This window comes from Typha angustifolia, chromosome 9 (assembly GCF_048772165.1).
Source record: "Typha angustifolia cultivar Huaian chromosome 9, ASM4877216v1, whole genome shotgun sequence".
Taxonomy (NCBI): Eukaryota; Viridiplantae; Streptophyta; class Magnoliopsida; order Poales; family Typhaceae; genus Typha; species Typha angustifolia.
In genome coordinates this window covers 9,879,001-9,897,336 of record NC_133247.1, presented here as the reverse complement: position 1 = coordinate 9,897,336, position 18,336 = coordinate 9,879,001, and the positions used below count along the sequence as shown (strand labels likewise).

The following is an 18,336-nucleotide window of genomic DNA, read 5'->3' as shown; positions in this document are numbered from 1 at the left end:
TCTCCAAAAATGATTGTACTGTTCTAGATCATGATGGTAATGTTATATGTTATGGATCTAGAACATCTGATAATTGTTATGTCATTGGAACTTCACATAAACTGAAATGTAATAGTGCGTCTTTCGATATTGCAGATCTTTGGCATCAACGTATTGGACATGTGAATCACAAGGAATTATTTACTCTGTCCAAACATGAAGTGGTAAGAGGAATACCTCAGATAAAAGAAATGTCAAAAAGAGTGTGCGGTTCGTGTCAAATTGGAAAACAAATTCGTATCTCACACAAGAAGGTAAATACAGCTACCACTGACCGTGTGCTACAATTAGTTCACATGGACTTGATGGGTCCAACAAAAACCGAAAGTCTTGGAGGTAAACGCTATATATTCTTAATGGTGGATGATTACTCCAGATATACCTGGGTTGCCTTTCTACGTGAGAAGTCTGAAACCTTTGAAGTTTTTAAATCACTATGCTTAAAATTGCAGAATGAAAAATCTACAACCCTAGTTAGGATTCGTTCTGATCATGGTAGAGAATTTGAAAATGAAAATTTTTCTATATTTTGCGATTCTCTTGGTATTCAATATGAGTTTTCAGCTCCTATAACTCCACAACAGAACGGGATTGTTGAAAGAAAAAATTGAGTTGTGCAGGAAATGGCTAGGGTTATGCTTCATGCTAAAAAGGTTACTCAAAGGTTTTGGGCAGAGGCGGTCAATACAGCGGTACATGTAATAAATCGTGTTTATCTAAGACCAAGTACAAATATGACTGCTTATTAAATCTGGAAAGGTAAGAAACCTAGTGTTAAATATTTTCGAGTTTTTGGTAGTAAATGTTATATTTTGCATGATCGAGAATATTTGACTAAATTTGACACTAGAAGTAGCGAAGGCATCTTCTTGGGGTACTCGAATAATAGTAGAGCCTACAGAGTATTTAACCTTAAAACTTCTACTGTTATAGAATCTGCTAATGTTATGATAGATGAATCCTCGACTGACTTAACTAAAGCTACTTCTATTTCTGTTTCTACAGATACATATTACGAAGAAATAGGAAAGGAACTTGATCTGGAAATTGAGAATCCGGACGAGGACAAAGTTGAAATGAACAAAAATGACTGCAACGTACCGGAACCATCTGTTAGAGTGAAATCAAATCATCCACTGTTACAAGTGATCGGAGACGTGAATGGACCAATTAAGACAAGACGATAAATCCAAAGTGAGGTATCATTTACTTGTTATACATCTTATTTTGAACCTAAAAATGTGAAGGAAGCATTGTTAGACGATTCTTGGGTTAATGCTATGCATGAGGAATTAGAGCAATTTTCTAGGAATGATGTTTGGTATTTAGTTCCTAGACCTAAGAATGTGAACGTTATTGGAACAAAATGGATTTACAAAAATAAAAGTGATGAACATGGCAATATAGTTCGAAATAAAGCCAGACTAGTAGCACAGGGACACACTAAGGTTGAGGGTATAGATTTTGATGAGACATTTGCTCCTGTTGCTAGATTAGAGTCTATTCGTATACTGCTTGCCATTGCTTGTCATTTAAAATTTAAATTGTTTCAAATGGATGTTAAAAGTGCTTTCTTGAATGGTATCCTGAATGAAGATGTTTATGTGGAACAACCTAAGGGTTTCGAAGATCAAAAATTTCCTTCTCATGTTTTTAAATTGAAAAAGGCTCTTTACGGGCTAAAACAAGCTCCAAGAGCTTGGTATGAGAAGTTGACCACCTTTTTAGTGGATGCGGGGTTCACTCGATGGGGAGTGGACAAGACATTATTCATTAGACGTGAAAACAAGAGTTTAGTTGTGGCACAAATATATGTGGATGACATTGTCTTCGGGGCGATGAGTCAATTATTAGCTAAGGAGTTTGCTGATCTCATGCACAGTCATTTTGAGATGAGTATGATGGGTGAATTGAAGTTCTTTTTAGGGCTTCAAATTACTCAATTGGAGAGAGGGATTTTTATCGCCCAAACCAAGTATGCTAAGGATCTTGTGACTAAATTTGGTTTAAAAAATGCAAAACATGCTAGAACTCCTATGAGTACAACTACCAAACTAGGTAAGGACATGTCAAGAAAAAGTGTTGATCAGACAGCGTATAGGAGCATGATTGGTAGCCTTTTGTACTTAACTGCTAGTAGACCTGACATTGCATTTAGTGTCGGTGTGTGTGCTAGGTTTCAGTCTGAACCTAAGGAGTCACATTTGTTTGCTGTGAAACGTATCATAAAATATGTCTGTGGCACAGTTGATTTAGGTATCTGGTTTACTTATGACTCGGGCGCTATCATATCGGCATACACAGATTCTGATTGGGCAGGTTCGTGTGATGATAGAAAAAGTACTTCAGGTGGATGTTTTTATGTTGGAAACAATCTGGTTGCTTGACACAGTAAGAAACAAAACTCGATATCTTTATCTACTGCGGAGGCCGAGTACATTGCAGCAGGAAGTTGTTGTTCTTAGTTACTATGGATGAAATAGATGGTCAAGAATTATGGCATTGAACAAGATACTATGGTGCTTTATTGTGACAACATGAGTGCTATTAATATATCAAAAAATCCTGTTCAACACTCGCATACAAAACATTGATATCCGACATCATTTTATACGCGAGTTAGTTGAAGACAAAACAATAGCACTAGAACATGTTGAGACGGAGAAACAGTTTGGTGACTTGTTTACAAAACCTTTGGATTTACAGAGATTTGAGTATCTTCGTACTTCTTTAGGGATTTGTGTTTTGGACTGATTTTATTGGGATTTGTGTTCTTTTTAGTTTGCGAGTTTCTTTTGTTTCGTTTTTTTTTTAGGTTTTCATTTACTCTGAAATTTTCTTTGGTTTTAGTTTCAGATTTATCGAGAGTTTTTGTCATAAAAAAAATTGATGCACTCCTAGATTCAATAATATACTCTTGACATAAAAATATGATTTTTCTCTTGATTATGAGTTATTATAGTCAATTTTGTCATCTTGTAGTATATTGTTTCAATTTTGATTTTGTCACTCCCTCGACTTCTATAATAATAAATTTTTAATGCCTCATAACGTATGTGTATTCTTGTGTGAGCATGATATCATGAATATTTTTTTTTAAATAGCTCTCTATTAACTTTGATTGCACAGTTTGACCTCATGCTTAGTTATCAAATATATTTTTATAAAAGATCAATGAAAAGGGCTACAATGAGTTAGTGTGAAAGCCGTCTTGTTTTGAGTCCAGTTTGACTCAGTATATTATTTGCAAATTTAGAAAAAAATGATATATGTGAATTTCTTCTTGCACATCGTTTGATTTGTACTACAAGAAAAGGGCTACCTACTCATGTGTGAAAGCCATCATTGCACATATATGTTTCAATAAAAAAAAATACAGGACAAATTCCTGCTGTGTTATGGAGAATAAGTCGAAAAGTGCAAAATTTCTATACTAAGTCGGTTTGACTACTGTGTTGCATCATTGTTTATATAGTAAAGTTTGTTTAAGAAGATTGGTTCATGTTATCTATGCTCATCTTGCATATGCATATCGTTATGATCAATCAAGATTAATGTAATTTTGAGTGATGCATTCGAATTGATTATAATATGCTTTTGATGATTTGATTGATCTTGTATGACTTATTTCATTTGATTGTCATATTCTATGTCTTGAATATATTTTGGAATTCTAGAAGTGCATCTCCAAAAAGATTTTTAACTTGTTTTTAGTTAAAAAAAAAGAAAAGAAAAGGGCGTTCGAACGAGGATTCTTGAGTTCGAACGCGGCGCGTTCGAACGCGCGGACTGGTGCGTTCGAACGCACGCGTGGGTTCTTTAAATATTGCATCCGAACCCAAGGGTTTCATCTTCCATTCTCCAAACCCTAAAAACCCTTCATTTTCCCCTTCTCAAATCTTCAAGATCTTGGTGTTTTTCATCGAATTTTTCACTTCAAATCCTTTTTGGGGGTAGATCTCCTCCGGATCTAGTGTCTTTCAACCAAAATTTTGAGTTTCTCCCCACATTTGCAAGGTATGATCATCCATTATTTTCTTAGTTTTTTTTTTTCAATAAACATGCTTGATCTTGAGTGATTTGTGCGTTCTCAACTTTTGATCACGTTAATGTTAAACTCTTGATGGTTCTTGTGAGATTGAACGTGATATCTTAGCGTTTTTCAAGTGCAAGATGTTTTTCCTTTTGGGGCTTCATGGTTTCTACCATTTTTTTTGGATTTCTTGCTATTTTTTGGTTGCTTTCGGCATGTATTGAATATTGAAACGTGTTTTCTTTTCAAGAATGCCTAAGAAAACGACGGTGACCAAGAAACCAAGGCCGCCTTCCTCGCCATCCTCGGCTCCCAAGTTTTCTTCAACAACAGCTGCGGGTCGTTACAAGCATAATTTTGGCACCCGTCCTGTTATCTCTGAAAGACCCGTGGTTATATCTGATTTTTCTGAGTTGGGGATTGAACAGATCTTTACTGAACGAGGATGGTTATCAGTGTGTCGGATGAGCGGGACTGCTTATGTGGAAGTTGTTCGAGAATTCTTTAGTAATGCCACGATTTTCGATCACTGTATACGTTCTACTATTCGTGGTGTACTGAGTCTGCCTGATGGTGAGTTTTAGTATCCGACGTCTGCTCCACTCCCTGATATAAATGACTATGCCGGTACAGTCCTGATCAAAGGGGAACGTTGGAAAGGTAACATGATGCTGCATGCAAGGCTGACATCTGTGGCTCGCATGCTTCACCTCTTTTGTCTGTACAATGTCACCCCCAAGACTCGACATTCCAGCATTAGTCTGGATCGTGCGTTCCTTCTTCATGCCATGTTATCGGGAGGCTCTATTGACTTAGCTGCAGTGATCTATGATTCGATTCTCTCAGCTGCACAGAAAGAAGCACCTCGTGAGGGATTACCTTTTGGCATTTTTCTTACCAATTTGTGCACTCAGAGTGGGGTGCGAGTAGATGCTTCGGAACCTTCTCTTACTTCGCAGAAACCATTGGATCGGATTACTCTGAAGAGGAGTCAAGCTCACGACCAGACGTCTCCTCTCAAACCATCCTCTTCCGCCGCTGGTCGGTCATCGCATCTCGACAAATCTGATGATAGCTCTGCCGATGACTCATCTCCCACTGAGGGGGAGTTACCACAGTACTCGGACCGGTTCGATCAACTTAGTAATCAAGTGTAGGATCTCCATTCCGCGGTGAATGATCTACGTACTGAGCAAGTCCGTCAGGGAACTGCACTTGATTCCGTGTTGACGATTCTTCATCGTCAGTTTCCTCTGAGTTCCTAGTCTTTAGCATTTGTGCCAAAAAGGGGGAGAGTGTCTCAGTGTTTAGGTGTCTAGGTGTGTAGGGGGAGTATGGGCATAGGGGGAGTTTAGTGGAGTTTACTTGATGGTTGAACTTTGCTTTGTCTTAGTGTCGTTGGCATTTGAACTTAACTTGAAGTAATTGTGATAACGTGTGTTTAATCTTTGTCTGTTTAAATTTTTGCTCTTGTGATAACTTGTGTTTTGATTTTTTTTATTTCAAGTTATTTTCACTTGATCTTGGATTGGTATATGTTTCCTTGCAGGGATTGATGTGCAAAATATTTTAGACTTGTTGATTGCTCAGTTTGAAGTCATTGTAATATCTTGTAACCTAGGTGTTTTGTCACAAATTGCCAAAGGGGGAGATTGTTAGGTTTTTTATTTGTTGGCAATTTTGTACAAAATATTCTAAGTGTATTTTTTCATGTATATGAGCTTTACACAAGTCTAGAATATCACTGGTGTGAAGAATTGCAAGATCATTGGAGAAAAGCCGTCGCGTTCTCACTGCGTTCACAAACGCGTTTGAACGCGGGCACTGCGTTCACACAGACAGAAAGCCGCGTTCACAAGCGCGTTCGAACGTGGGCACTGCGTTCACACAGACAAAGAGCCGCATTCACAAACGCGTTCGAACGCGGGTATTACGTTCACACAGACCGAGAGCAGTGTTCACAAACGCGTTCGAACGCAACCTAAAGAATTCAAGCTGTCGCGTTCGAACGCACTTGGGCCCGTTCGAATGCACCTGAGATTAAGTTAGGCCGTTCGAACGCACTCGGGCCGCGTTCGAACGCACCTATGAAGTTTGCAATTTATTGGATTTTCGTGAGTACGATTATGACTTGGATTTGGCTCTATCTTGGAGATCATATATAAGGATAGTGTTGCCCTAACCTAGGGTAGTTGAAGAAGATTATTCAAGGAGACTTTTTGGAGGCTACATCGGTTCTTCAACAAACAAGGCCCTTCGCATCTACAAATCTTATTCTTTCGTCTTAAGGGCTATCTAGACGAAAGATCAATCTCGAGGGCTACTGAGATTGGACTTCAATCACAAGAAGCAGTGAATCGTGGGTTCTAGCGATCAAGACTGAGAGGAACAAAGTCGTTTGGATCGACGGGTTGTTTTGTGAGTCAGTCTTGTAACTGAACTATCATAGTGATTGGTTTTGATCCGAGTTTGGATCCGTGGTTTTTTCCCGTTTGGGTTTTCCACGTTAAAATCTTGGCGTTCATCTCTACTTTCGTTTTTAATATTTCTTCCGACTTTTACTTAAGCGAACGAGAAATATCATTGCCTAGAGGTTAGATACATACGTGTGTCTAGGGGTATTTCAGGGTCTTTTGCCTCCTCTAACATCGAAATAAGGTCTCAAAGGTGGTCGTGGTCTAGTACTCGCAGCCACTGTTTTTAAAACCGCAAAATTTCAAGCCGGCGTTCTAGGTGCAAACCGCCCATCCCGGTTGCCCCAATTGGTTTTTGCTACCATTTTTAGATCCCTATGCTTTTGTTCCATCATCACGGCCTTCTCAAAAGCCTTCTCAAGAGTAGTAGGACATAGAGCACGAACATCCACTTATATCTCCTCTTACAGCCCCGAAATAAATATGCTCATCAATGTCCGTTCAGATCACGGTGGCTCACAACGACTACTAACTCTTTCAAACTTAGCTTGGTACTCCGATACGGTCGTCCTCTGAATCATCTTGCTTAATGTGGTAGCAAAATCTTTATATGTTGCTGTCCCAAATCTACATGCAATCCACTTACAAAAATCAGCCCATCCGGTAAATCCACCACCACAAATAACCGATCTATACCAATGCAATACCGTTCCTTGGAGCTGAAAGCTTGCCATCTCAACTTTTGCATCTTCCGTTATACCTTGACAATCAGAATATTGTTCAACTTGAAACACCCAATCCGATGGATCACCGCCTTGGAATTTTGGAAAGTCCAAGTGTGCGGTTCTCCCCCGAATAGCGTTATCGAGTTCATGAAAGATCCTTGGTTTAGGTCTAAACCTTTATGCATGTTGATCACTTTCTCTAAATCCTCGAGCACGTCCATCACCATCTCCATAGGGATCAACATCATCCTCATAGTGCCAATCCTCCTCATCGACGAAGCGCACCGGTGCCACACGCCTCTTGGGTTCCACCACTACCGGTCTTGGGTTTTGTAACGAAGGTGGAGATGATGCGAAAGTATAGGTAGGAGGGGATCATTGACACTCATATGACGCACTTGGACCTGTGGGGTATTGGTTCGATAAGGTCCCACCACTAGTCCTTCTTGAAACTTCCATCACCGTCGAGGAGATGACGAACTCAATCGATTCATTACATATTCCTTAAATTCATTGTGATCCTTTTGCATGTTGTCAACTCTATGCAATAATATTTGGAACATGCGCCTAAATTCATCCATATTCGAACTCATGGACGTTGGTTGACTTGGTCCTGCCGTGGTCGCTCCAAAGGAATTGGCCTCATGGTTAGGATCATCATGCATTGAGTCCTCTCTTATCGGTGTGCTCTCCATAGGTCTCCTTGTTGATATTATCTTCCTTATTTCAACCATTAATGGAGGTCTATGATAGGCTTTGATACCAAATTATTAAGCTTTGATACCAATTGATAGGCTCTGATACCAATTTGATGGATCTGGAATCAAAAGATCGACTACGAAATAATTTCTTAAGATCTGAATTTATTGTAGGAAGCAATATGTGCAACCATGGGAAAATATTCATCAGATATTATTTGGTAGTCAAAAAATTACGAAATCAATTTGGTTGGATCCGTAACATCCTAATCTACAATTTTTGTATGTATATCCTTTGCAGAATAATATGGGTGATGGTGGTGGTGACGGGTGGAGTGGATGTTAAGGTTATGGATAGGTATGGAGATGAGGGTGGATTGTGGAAGTGATTAAAGGAAGTAGACGAAGGGAACGAAGTGGTCGAGATCTCAAAGAAGAGGGGTGACTCGACAGACGAGGGAGATTAGAAGCGAGGAGAAACCTTGCCAATGGTAGATGTGGAAGGATGGTGAAGAGGGAGGAGGAAGAAGTCTTGAGAGAAGATAGGAGGCAAGAAATCAAGAATCCAATAGCATCATGAAGTTGGTTGCCATCCACATATTTATAGAGGCTAGCAAACAATTCCTAAAACAATATGAAATCCTAATTCTAGAGGATTCCAGTCGATCGTGTTCGAACACGCCCGATCGCATTTGAACGCACTCAAAAAGCCCCTTCTCTGGATTTGTGAATGCGACACAGGCGTTCACAAGGTGTTCACAAATGCGGGCGTTCACAAGGCATTCACAAGCGTTCACAAGGCATTCACAAGGGCGTTCGAACGCCACTCCACCTGCGTTCGAACGCGATCTATAGGAATTTTATTTTAATGAAAATGAACACCTAATGCAATAAGAAAAGATTCTAACTAAGTGTATCAGCCCATGATGCTTTCCCCACCTTTCCCTAAAGGTGAAAAGTAAGGAAAACGCTCCAAGGTATCAGTCTCCAACTCTCATGTCGCCTCCTCAGATGGCTTGCCAAGCCACTCAACTAGAATCTCCATCTCCAATCTAGTATCATGTCATCGTCGGCGTCTAGCAAGTACTCGAAGTGGCTCTATGATCTCTATCTCCTCCAATGGCTCCGGTAGAACCGATCCAACAATCTCAGAATCTCCAATGCGCTCTCTCAACAATGAAACATGAAAGATATGCAACCGTACCAATGTGCTCCAACACCTGAATGCATCCACGGTCCAGCAGCAAACCGCCTCGATTCTCCAACTCGGGATGGCACTTCGGATCATCCATCACCTCCTACAACAATCTCAAAATATCTAGGTCAGATGTACATGCAGACCTTAACTCGTCAAGGAAGGGAAAGGTAGGAGATGAATAGGCTGCAAGCTCGACAGTATCGGGTTGTCGCAATAGTGCCTCTATCGCTTTATTTTTCGTTCCCTTCTTGTATTGAATTTCATAATTATACCCCAGCAATTTTATTTCCCATTGCTGTAGTGCCAGAGTGTGCATGTACTGTCCCATAAAGTATGGAAGGCTCCTTTGATCGGTTCGGATAATAAATCGTGAACTGATAAAATAAGGTCTCCACTTTATCACCGCATGCAGAATTGCCAACATCTTTCTCTTATAAGTCGATAATAGCTGAATTTTTTTTGATAAACCCAACGCATCACATTCAACAATGAATTCTTTGATGAAGTCCGATAGCGCTAGAACGGGTGCCGTCATCATTGCTGCTTTTAATTTTTTAAAAGCTAAAGTGGCTTCATCCGTCCATCTAAAAGAGTCTTTCTTCAACAAAGAAATGAGAGGAGCAACAATCTTGCCATATCCGGCAATGAATCGACGATAATAACCAATCAGCCCCAAAATCCTCTCAATCCAATCATAGTAGTAGAAATAGTTCAAGCGGTCATACATGCAACCTTTTGAGAATCCATCGCTACACCATCCGCTAAAATGATGTGGCCTAAATACTCCACCTTTGGTACTCCCCATAGGCACTTGGACTTCTTGATCTTCAATTGGTTTTGCTCCAACAAATTTAACACATCCTCCAAATGCCACCAATGCTTTAATTCGGTCCTGCTATACACCAAAATATCATAAAAAAAAACCAAGACATACCTTCACAAGAGAGACCGAAATATATCATTCATGAGGCCTTGGAAGGTAGCTGGAGGATTGGTGAGACCAAAATGCATCACTCGAAACTCGTAATACCCGTCCAGAGTCTGAAATGCAGTTTTATGCACATCTGCTGGGTGAACTCTAATTTGGTGATACTCGGCCTTCAAGTCAGGCTTACTAAATATAGTCGCCTCTGCAAGCTCGTCCAACAACTCCTCGATAACTGGGATAGGATACTGGTCCTTGACGGTAATAGCGTTTAGTGCTCGATAGTTGACACAAAAATGCCATGTTTCGTCCTTTTTTTGCACCAAAAGCATGAGGGATAAGTATGAGCTATCACTTAGTTGTATAAGGCCTTGCTCCAACATGGCATCTTTAAGATAACTTCATCTTTAAGATAACTTCATTTTGCACATGTGGATACCGATATGGCCTCACGTTCGTCGGTGTAGCCCCGGGTACAATCTCTATGCGATGGTCCGCTGCTCTCCTCGATGGCAACTCCTATGGCTCCTCAAACAGTCTAAAAAAGTTATCTAATAAATTAGACAACTCAATGGTAATACCTGAACTCGTTTGCGGCTCATTGATACACTTAGTTAGGATTTTATCTAATTAGCTAAATCCAACTCTGCGCAGTTTCGGAAAAATATTTGTAGAATATTCGACACATATCCAAATAATATCAAACTAGTTGGATAAGGTCGACAACCTCTAGATCTACAACTTTGATATTCATGACTTCTCCAGATTCGGAATATATCTATAACAAAATGAAAGCTTAATCCAAAAGGTATTCGGAGAAGATAAGGAATACTAGTTTTGTTGATTTGTTAGGGTTTCATATTGTTTTACGATTTGTTGGCTAGCCTCTATAAATATGTGGATGGCACCCAACTTTATATTGCTATTGGATTCTTGATTTTTTGCCTCCTATCTTCTCTCTAGACTCCTTCCTCCTCCCTCTTCACCATCCTTCCACCTCTACCATTGGCAAGGTTTCTCCTCGCTTCTAATCTCCATCGACTGTCGAGCTACCCCTGTTCTTTGGGATCTTGATGATGCGGACATCACTGATAGGACGCGATGGTGTGTGTACCAGCGCAGGAGGCGCCGACAGTTGATGATCCCTCCTATAGGGATCTGGTTCTGATTTTTATTTATTTAGGGTGTCCTTTGTTTATTTCCTATGTAGGGTATTTTTTGCTTAATTCCATTGTAGGTCTATATATAGACCCGTTATATTTTCTTTGGAACTTAATGAAAGTTTATGTGATTTGTTTTCTAGAGGATTTTGGTGTGAAACCATTTCTTAGGGTGGAGGTGTGAAACCCCATTCCTTCCCTTCTTATCTCTCTATTTCATCTTTCTCCACCACATTTTGCATCATTTTGGTATCAGAGCGAAAGATCCTAGTTTATGGACGTCCCTCCTCCCGGGTTCTACGCTGCTCCGTATTTGTTCTTCATACGACCAATCGCTCCACGAACACCGGAACGTCAAGAAATCCGGCGTACAACGAGCAAAGAAATTACCATCGACGAGGAACAACAAGAATCTGTTGTCATAAAGGAATTGCTACCACGTAAGATTCCAAGTCCTTCAAAAAAATGATTGTTGTTGCATTATCTAGTGATTTACTGTTCCATCGTTATTTTTATTTGTTTTTAGATTGAAAAAAAGGAAGAAACGGCACGTCTCTTTTGCTGTAAAAAAAAATTAGAAAAAAATGAAACAGCACGTCTCTTTTGCTGGAAAAAAAATTAGTGTTTCAATTTCGAAAATTTTTATTTTTGGCTCTTAATTTCTATTAAATCCCAACAAATCCTATCTTTCCTAAACTTCGTACCAAATTTCCTATTTCTTCTCAACATCCCAACAAATCCTATCTTTCCTAATTTTTCTTCCTCCAATATTTCTAATTTTTGAATTCCCTCCCTAACTTGAAACTAACCTATTCAAATTCAAACCCATTAACCCTCACACTTCCAACTCAACCCAATCCTATTAAACCCATTAAACCCATCACACCTGAACCCAAAATCCCTTAGTCCAAAACTCGCAACCCGTTAATCATAATCCCTCAACCCATTACCCAACTTCATCCCCAACCTTCCCCTCACCTCACACCAAAATCCTAGCCCTTCTCGTCGCTGCTGCCCCAACGCTGCCCCGATTAACCCGACGCCATCGCTCTACTCGACGACACCGCCCTGATTCAGCATAGCCCCGACGACGCTACCCGACGCCGTCACCCCACCCGACGACGCCGCCTCGGATCTGCCTCGCCCCGACGACGCCACCCGACGCCGTCGCTCCACCCGATGAAGCCGCCCCAGCTTTGCCCCTCCCCGACGACATCTCTCGACGACGCTGCCTCAACGCCTCCTCGACGACACTACCTCGGCCCGTTTGCTCCACCCGACGACGACGACGCCGCATTGACATCTCCCACCGACGACACCGCTACCCGGGTTTCGCGACAGACAGCCCACCTCCTCTATCTCCGACGACTACGTTCGTCACCGACGATGCCATCCCTTTGACGCCTGTAGCCATCATAGACGACGCCGTCGCTGACGCCCGCGTCGTGATCTCCCGTGCCTCATTCCCTGCCGTAGCTAACTACGACCACCACTGTCTCAGACTTTGCCGGCGACGTCGCCGATATTGTTGCTGACCACTCCCTGGTGCTGACGGAGAGGACATGAACTGTAACACATTGTGAGGGGAGGAAGAAGAAGGGTGAAGACAAATTAATTAATTTCAATTTTATTTTTTCTCAGATGATCAGGCACGTGCTCTTTTCAATGTATTAAATATTTTTGGGTCATTCTTTTCTAGTATCATCTCTAAACTGTTATCAATTTCTGCTGTCCACATATAGTGAGGGAAAGACTACATAGAAACCTTTGCTTTAGTCCTAATATTAAGAGATGAACTGTGCCAAATAGAATATTAGTATTATGCTAATTTTTGGAAAGAAATTTAAAAGGTTTGACATTTATTAAATGTGACTTTTGTTTAAAAACCATTAAGTCTTGACATTAGTCTTTGAATCTCCTGAATAGAAAATCTAAATTCAATTAAGTATTCATTTTTAAGATTTTCTTGATTGCATAGCATATCATCTCATATCATTTAGATTAAATATAGGATTAAATATAGGAGACGTCTGCATTCCATTAGGTTAGAACATTATTTAATTTTATTTAAATTAGCAAGCATAAAATTAAAATATATATATATATAAATAAAATTATATAAAGCAATACCTAACTCACTCATTGCATATTAGTGTATGCCAACACGTAGAGGTAAGGCTTATCTCCTTAGTGATTCTAGTGAGTCGCAGTATGGATCCCGAACTTATTAAGAAGCTCGACGACATTGGGACAACTAGGTACCTTAGCTCGACAAGTCAGAGATACTCAAGATACTTTGCTTGGGTATCAACGGGTGACCGATGAACGACTATATAGGGTAGAAAGACTCCGTGAGCACATCGCGCCTCAAAATAACCACCACCTTGACTTTGAACGTGGTGAATCTCCCACTCCTTTACCTCGTTAGCATTTTCAAGAAAATGAGCGAGATCCTAATGAACAGTACCTTCGAAGAATTAAAATTGATGCTCCGATGTTTGATAGTCGTCTAGAACCGCAACACTTCTTGGACTGGATCAAAGACATGGACCGTTACTTTAAATGGTATGATATGTCAGAAATCCGTAAAGTCAAGTTTGCTGCCATAAAATTGACTGGGAAAGCAAATCAATACTGTACCAATGTTGAGATTAGTGGTGAGCTTCCAATTGAAATTTGGGTTGACATGAAAAATGAACTAAAACATAAATATCTCCCACCTTCCTATTACCCTAAGCTTCTAGACAGATGGAACCGACTTACCCAAGGGAGTAAGTCAGCTAAGGATTACATTGCGGCCTTTGATGAATTGCTTGTTCGGTGTAGCGTGATTGAATCAGAAACCCCTATGCAAATCTTGTCCAGATTTAGAGCTAGCCTACATGAAGAATTGAGAAGTGAACTTTTTGCTCGTAATGTTGATACTTTGGAAAAGGCCTACAACTTAGTTCAAGACTTAGAGGAGTCAAGACCTAACCACATCCCAAGAAATTATGAAACAAGACCTCAAATTCATAAATTCTCCACAGGTCCTCATCAAGCCAAATCTGTCAATCAATCTTTTAACCGATCTACCCCTAGCCCTTCACAATCCAAGGTAGAATACAAAGGTAAGAACGTCGAGAAAGACTTTTCTAAGATTAATCCTCGGGTCAAATGCTATAAGTATCAAGGCTATGGACATGTTGCTGCAAATTGTGCGAGCCCGTATAAAATCAGTTTAATTGAGGAACCTTTTGAAGAAGACTCCAAGCAAGACTTTGATGGATATGTTCACCATGTAGACGGTGAAGAAGGAGATTTTGAAGATGAAGAGGAAGAAAATACCCTAGGATGCCTGAGGCACATAGACTCCACAAGGTTACATGTTGTTAGATGTGCCTTCTCTCAACCTAAAGTCAATGATGATTGGAGGCGCAGCTCTATTTTCCACACCTTCACGAAAATTGGAGGTAAAAATTGTAAAGTAATTATGGATAGTGGCAGCTGTATAAATGTCGTGTCCTCCACCATTATTTCAAAACTAAACCTGAGAGCGGTTTCCCATCCTAATCCTTACAAGGTTTTGTGGATCAATTTTGCCACGCTGGAAATAAAAGAGCGTTGTTTGGTTCCAATTGAATTCACGACTTATAAGGATAAAATGTGGTGCGATGTATTGACCATGGATGTGGGTCAAATTATCTTTGGAAGGCCTTGGCTATTTGATAATGATGTGTATATTTATGGCCGTTCAAATATCTGCATGTTTGAACACGAGGGTAAGAAAATCAAGATTCTTCCATCGCAGCCTAGAGGTGGTACGATGGAAAAGAAGTCTGATCCCATCCACTCGGACAATAAAGTCAGCTTGATTAGTGCGAGAGGCATTGAACGTGAGATGAGTAAAGGAACTCCTATTCTGATTCTTGCTGCTTGAGAAATTCTGAATGAGCCTAGTGAGTCGATTCTTTTTGAAGCCACTACTGTGATTGAGGAATTCTCGAATGTCTTTCCAGAGGATCTCCCGGATGAATTGCCACCAATGAGAGATATTCAACATGCTATCGATTTCGTCCCGGGTGCATCTCTTCCTAACTTGCCTCATTACAGACTTAACCCAACTGAACACGCTGAACTCAAACGGCAAGTTGACGAGTTATTGAGAAAAGGCTTTCTGAAGGAAAGCCTAAGTCCTTGCGCGGTTCCCGCATTGTTAACGCCAAAGAAAGATGGAACCTGGTGCATGTGTGTTGACAGCCGCGCTATTAATCAAATAACGGTAAAATACCGTTTCCCCATTCCTCGTTTGGATGACATGCTGGACATGATGACAGGGACCACGATCTTTTCAAAGATAGATTTAAAAAGTGGCTATCACCAAATTCGTATACACCCGGCGATGAATGGAAGACTGCGTTTAAAACAAAATATGGGTTATAGGAATGGACAGTTATGCCTTTTGGCTTGACTAATGCTCCGAGTACTTTCATGAGAGTGATGACTCAAATATTACGACCTTTTATGGGATAATTTTTAGTCGTATACTTTGATGACATCCTTATCTATAGTTGATCTCGGGAGAAACATATAGATCATCTTCATCAAGTCTGCGCTGTCTTGAGGACAGAGCAACTGTATGCAAACCCTAAGAAATGTACGTTTCTGACAAACAAAGTTGTTTTCTTGGATTTCATTGTTTTATCTGAAGGAGTGTTTGTTGACCCTGATAAGGTCAAAGCTATTAAAGAATGGCCTGAATCCCGTACCATAAGAGACGTGAGAAGTTTTCATGGACTTGCTACCTTCTATCGTCGGTTCATCAAAGGGTTTAGTACCATTATGGCTCCAATAACAGAATACCTCAAGAAAGGTGAATTTAAGTGGTCGGCAAGTGCTACTAAAGCTTTCACTAAAATCAAAAAGAAAATGGTGGAAGCCCCTATCATGCGACTCCCTGATTTTACTAAAGTTTTTGAGGTCACTTGTGACGCTTCTGGAGTTGGTATAGGGGGAATCCTGAGCCAAGAGGGCCATCCGATTACCTACTTTAGTGAAAAGCTGAATGAAACTAGACAACGATATACCACTTACGATAAGGAATTTTATGTTGTGGTTCAATCTCTTCGCCACTGGAGACATTATTTGCTTCCTCAAGAATTCGTAATCTTCTCTGACCATGAAGCTCTTCGCTACCTTAACTCCCAGAAGAAGCTTAATGCTAGACACGGTTGGTGGGTCGAATTCCTCCAGGACTATACATACACCTTGCGACACAAGTCTGGAGCGGACAACAAAGCGGCTGATGCACTGAGTCGTCGCATGATTCTTCTTTCAAGGATGAAAGCAGAAGTAATAGGATTTGATAAAATCAAAACTGAATATGAATCATGTCCGGATTTTCATGAAGTTTACAATTTATTAAGCGATAGAGCGACTCAAGAAATTGATGGTTTCATCTTGCAAGATGGCTATCTATTTAAGTCCCGAAGGTTATGCATTCCCAGCACCTCGTTAAGGGAACTTTTAATTTGGGAATTGCATGCTGGGGGTTTAGTTGGATATTTTGGGCACGCAAAAACTATTGAAGCTACTGAACATCGATTTTTTTGGCCAAGCTTAAAGAGAGATGTTATGAGACTTGTTAGTTGATGTCATGCATGTCAACTCACTAAGCAGCGAAAGCAAAATACAGGATTATACATGCCTTTACCGGTTCCTAATTGCCCTTGGCAAGATGTTAGTATGGACTTCGTACTTGGACTTCCAAAGACTACCTGGAAGCATGATTCCGTTCTTGTGGTGGTGGATCGATTTTCATTGATGGCCCACTTTATATCCTGTTCCCGAACTTTTGACGCCTCTCGAGTTGCTAAAATCTATTTTGATGAAATCATTAAGTTGCACGGGCTACCAAAAACTATTGTTTCAGATAGGGATGTAAAATTCACTAGTTATTTTTGGAAAACCCTATGGCATAAGATGAGAACTAAGCTTCAGTATTCAACTGCTTTCCACCCACAAACTGACGGGCAAACTGAAGTAGTCAATAGGAGCTTAGGTAACCTACTGAGAACTCTTGTCGGCGAGAATCTAAGAGACTGAGGTCAAAAACTGTCAACTGCTGAATTTGCATATAATAATTCTGTTAATAGATCCATAGGTCTGAGTCCAACTGATGTAGTATATGGTTACAAACCTAGACAACCTATAGATCTTTTCTATGTCCCATTATCATAGGTTGTCTGAGTCTGCATCTACATTCGCATCACATATTCATGACTTGCATAAAGAAATCAGTAACAGAATTGCTCAAAATAATACTAATTATAAAATTCGAGTTAATCTAAGAAGGAGATTCAAAGAATTTAATGTTGGAGACTTTGTGATGGTCCTGATACGTCCGGAGCGGTTTCCACCTGGAACTGTTAAAAAGTTGCATGCACGAAGTGCCGGACCTTTTAAAATTCTCAAAAAAATTAATGATAATGCTTATGTTCTAGATCTCCCTAGTGATTTCGGCATCAGTTCTACTTTTAATATTGAGGATCTAGTAGCTTATAAAAGTCCAGATTTTACTCCAGATAACCCACTAGATACTAAGCCTACCTATGAGCTTGTTTATGAGAGACCCTCTTTACCTCCACTTCCCAATATTCCACCTAACACAGTAGACGAAATTGATAAAATTTTAGATGAAGAAATTATTTCAACTAGAGAAGATAGATCCCAACGGTATCTAGTACATTGGAAAGGACGGCCTACATCTGATGACACATGGCTTGATCGTCATGATTTGGAGGTGCATCACCTTGATACCTTAGAGCAGTATGAGAGCAAAAAAGCAGCACACTCGACGGAGTCGTCTTCTCTCCCACCCGGGGAGAATGATGTAAACATCACTGATAGGACACGATGGCGTGTGTACTAGTGCAGGAGGCGCCGACAGTTGATGATCCCTCCTATAGGGATCTGATTCTAATTTTTATTTATTTAGGGTGTCTTTTGTTTATTTTCTATGTAGAGTGTTTTCTGCTTAATTTCATTGTATGTCTATATATAGACCCGTTATATTTTCTTTGGAACTTAATGAAAGTTTATGTGATTTGTTCTCTAGAGGATTTGGTGTGAAACCATTTCTTATGATGGAGGTGTGAAACCCCAT

At 40.2% G+C, this 18,336-nt stretch overlaps 1 protein-coding gene across 1 annotated transcript; it reads left to right on the top strand.

The window, feature by feature from the left end:
- The first annotated feature begins 13,737 nt into the window (after positions 1-13,737).
- On the top strand, positions 13,738-18,102 carry LOC140766896 (uncharacterized). Its single transcript, XM_073106570.1, has 4 exons — positions 13,738-15,067; positions 15,152-15,559; positions 15,883-16,663; positions 17,412-18,102. Exons 1-4 carry the CDS (start codon positions 13,738-13,740, stop codon positions 18,100-18,102), a joined length of 3,210 nt encoding a protein of 1,069 aa, XP_072962671.1.
- The last annotated feature ends 234 nt before the right edge of the window (positions 18,103-18,336 follow it).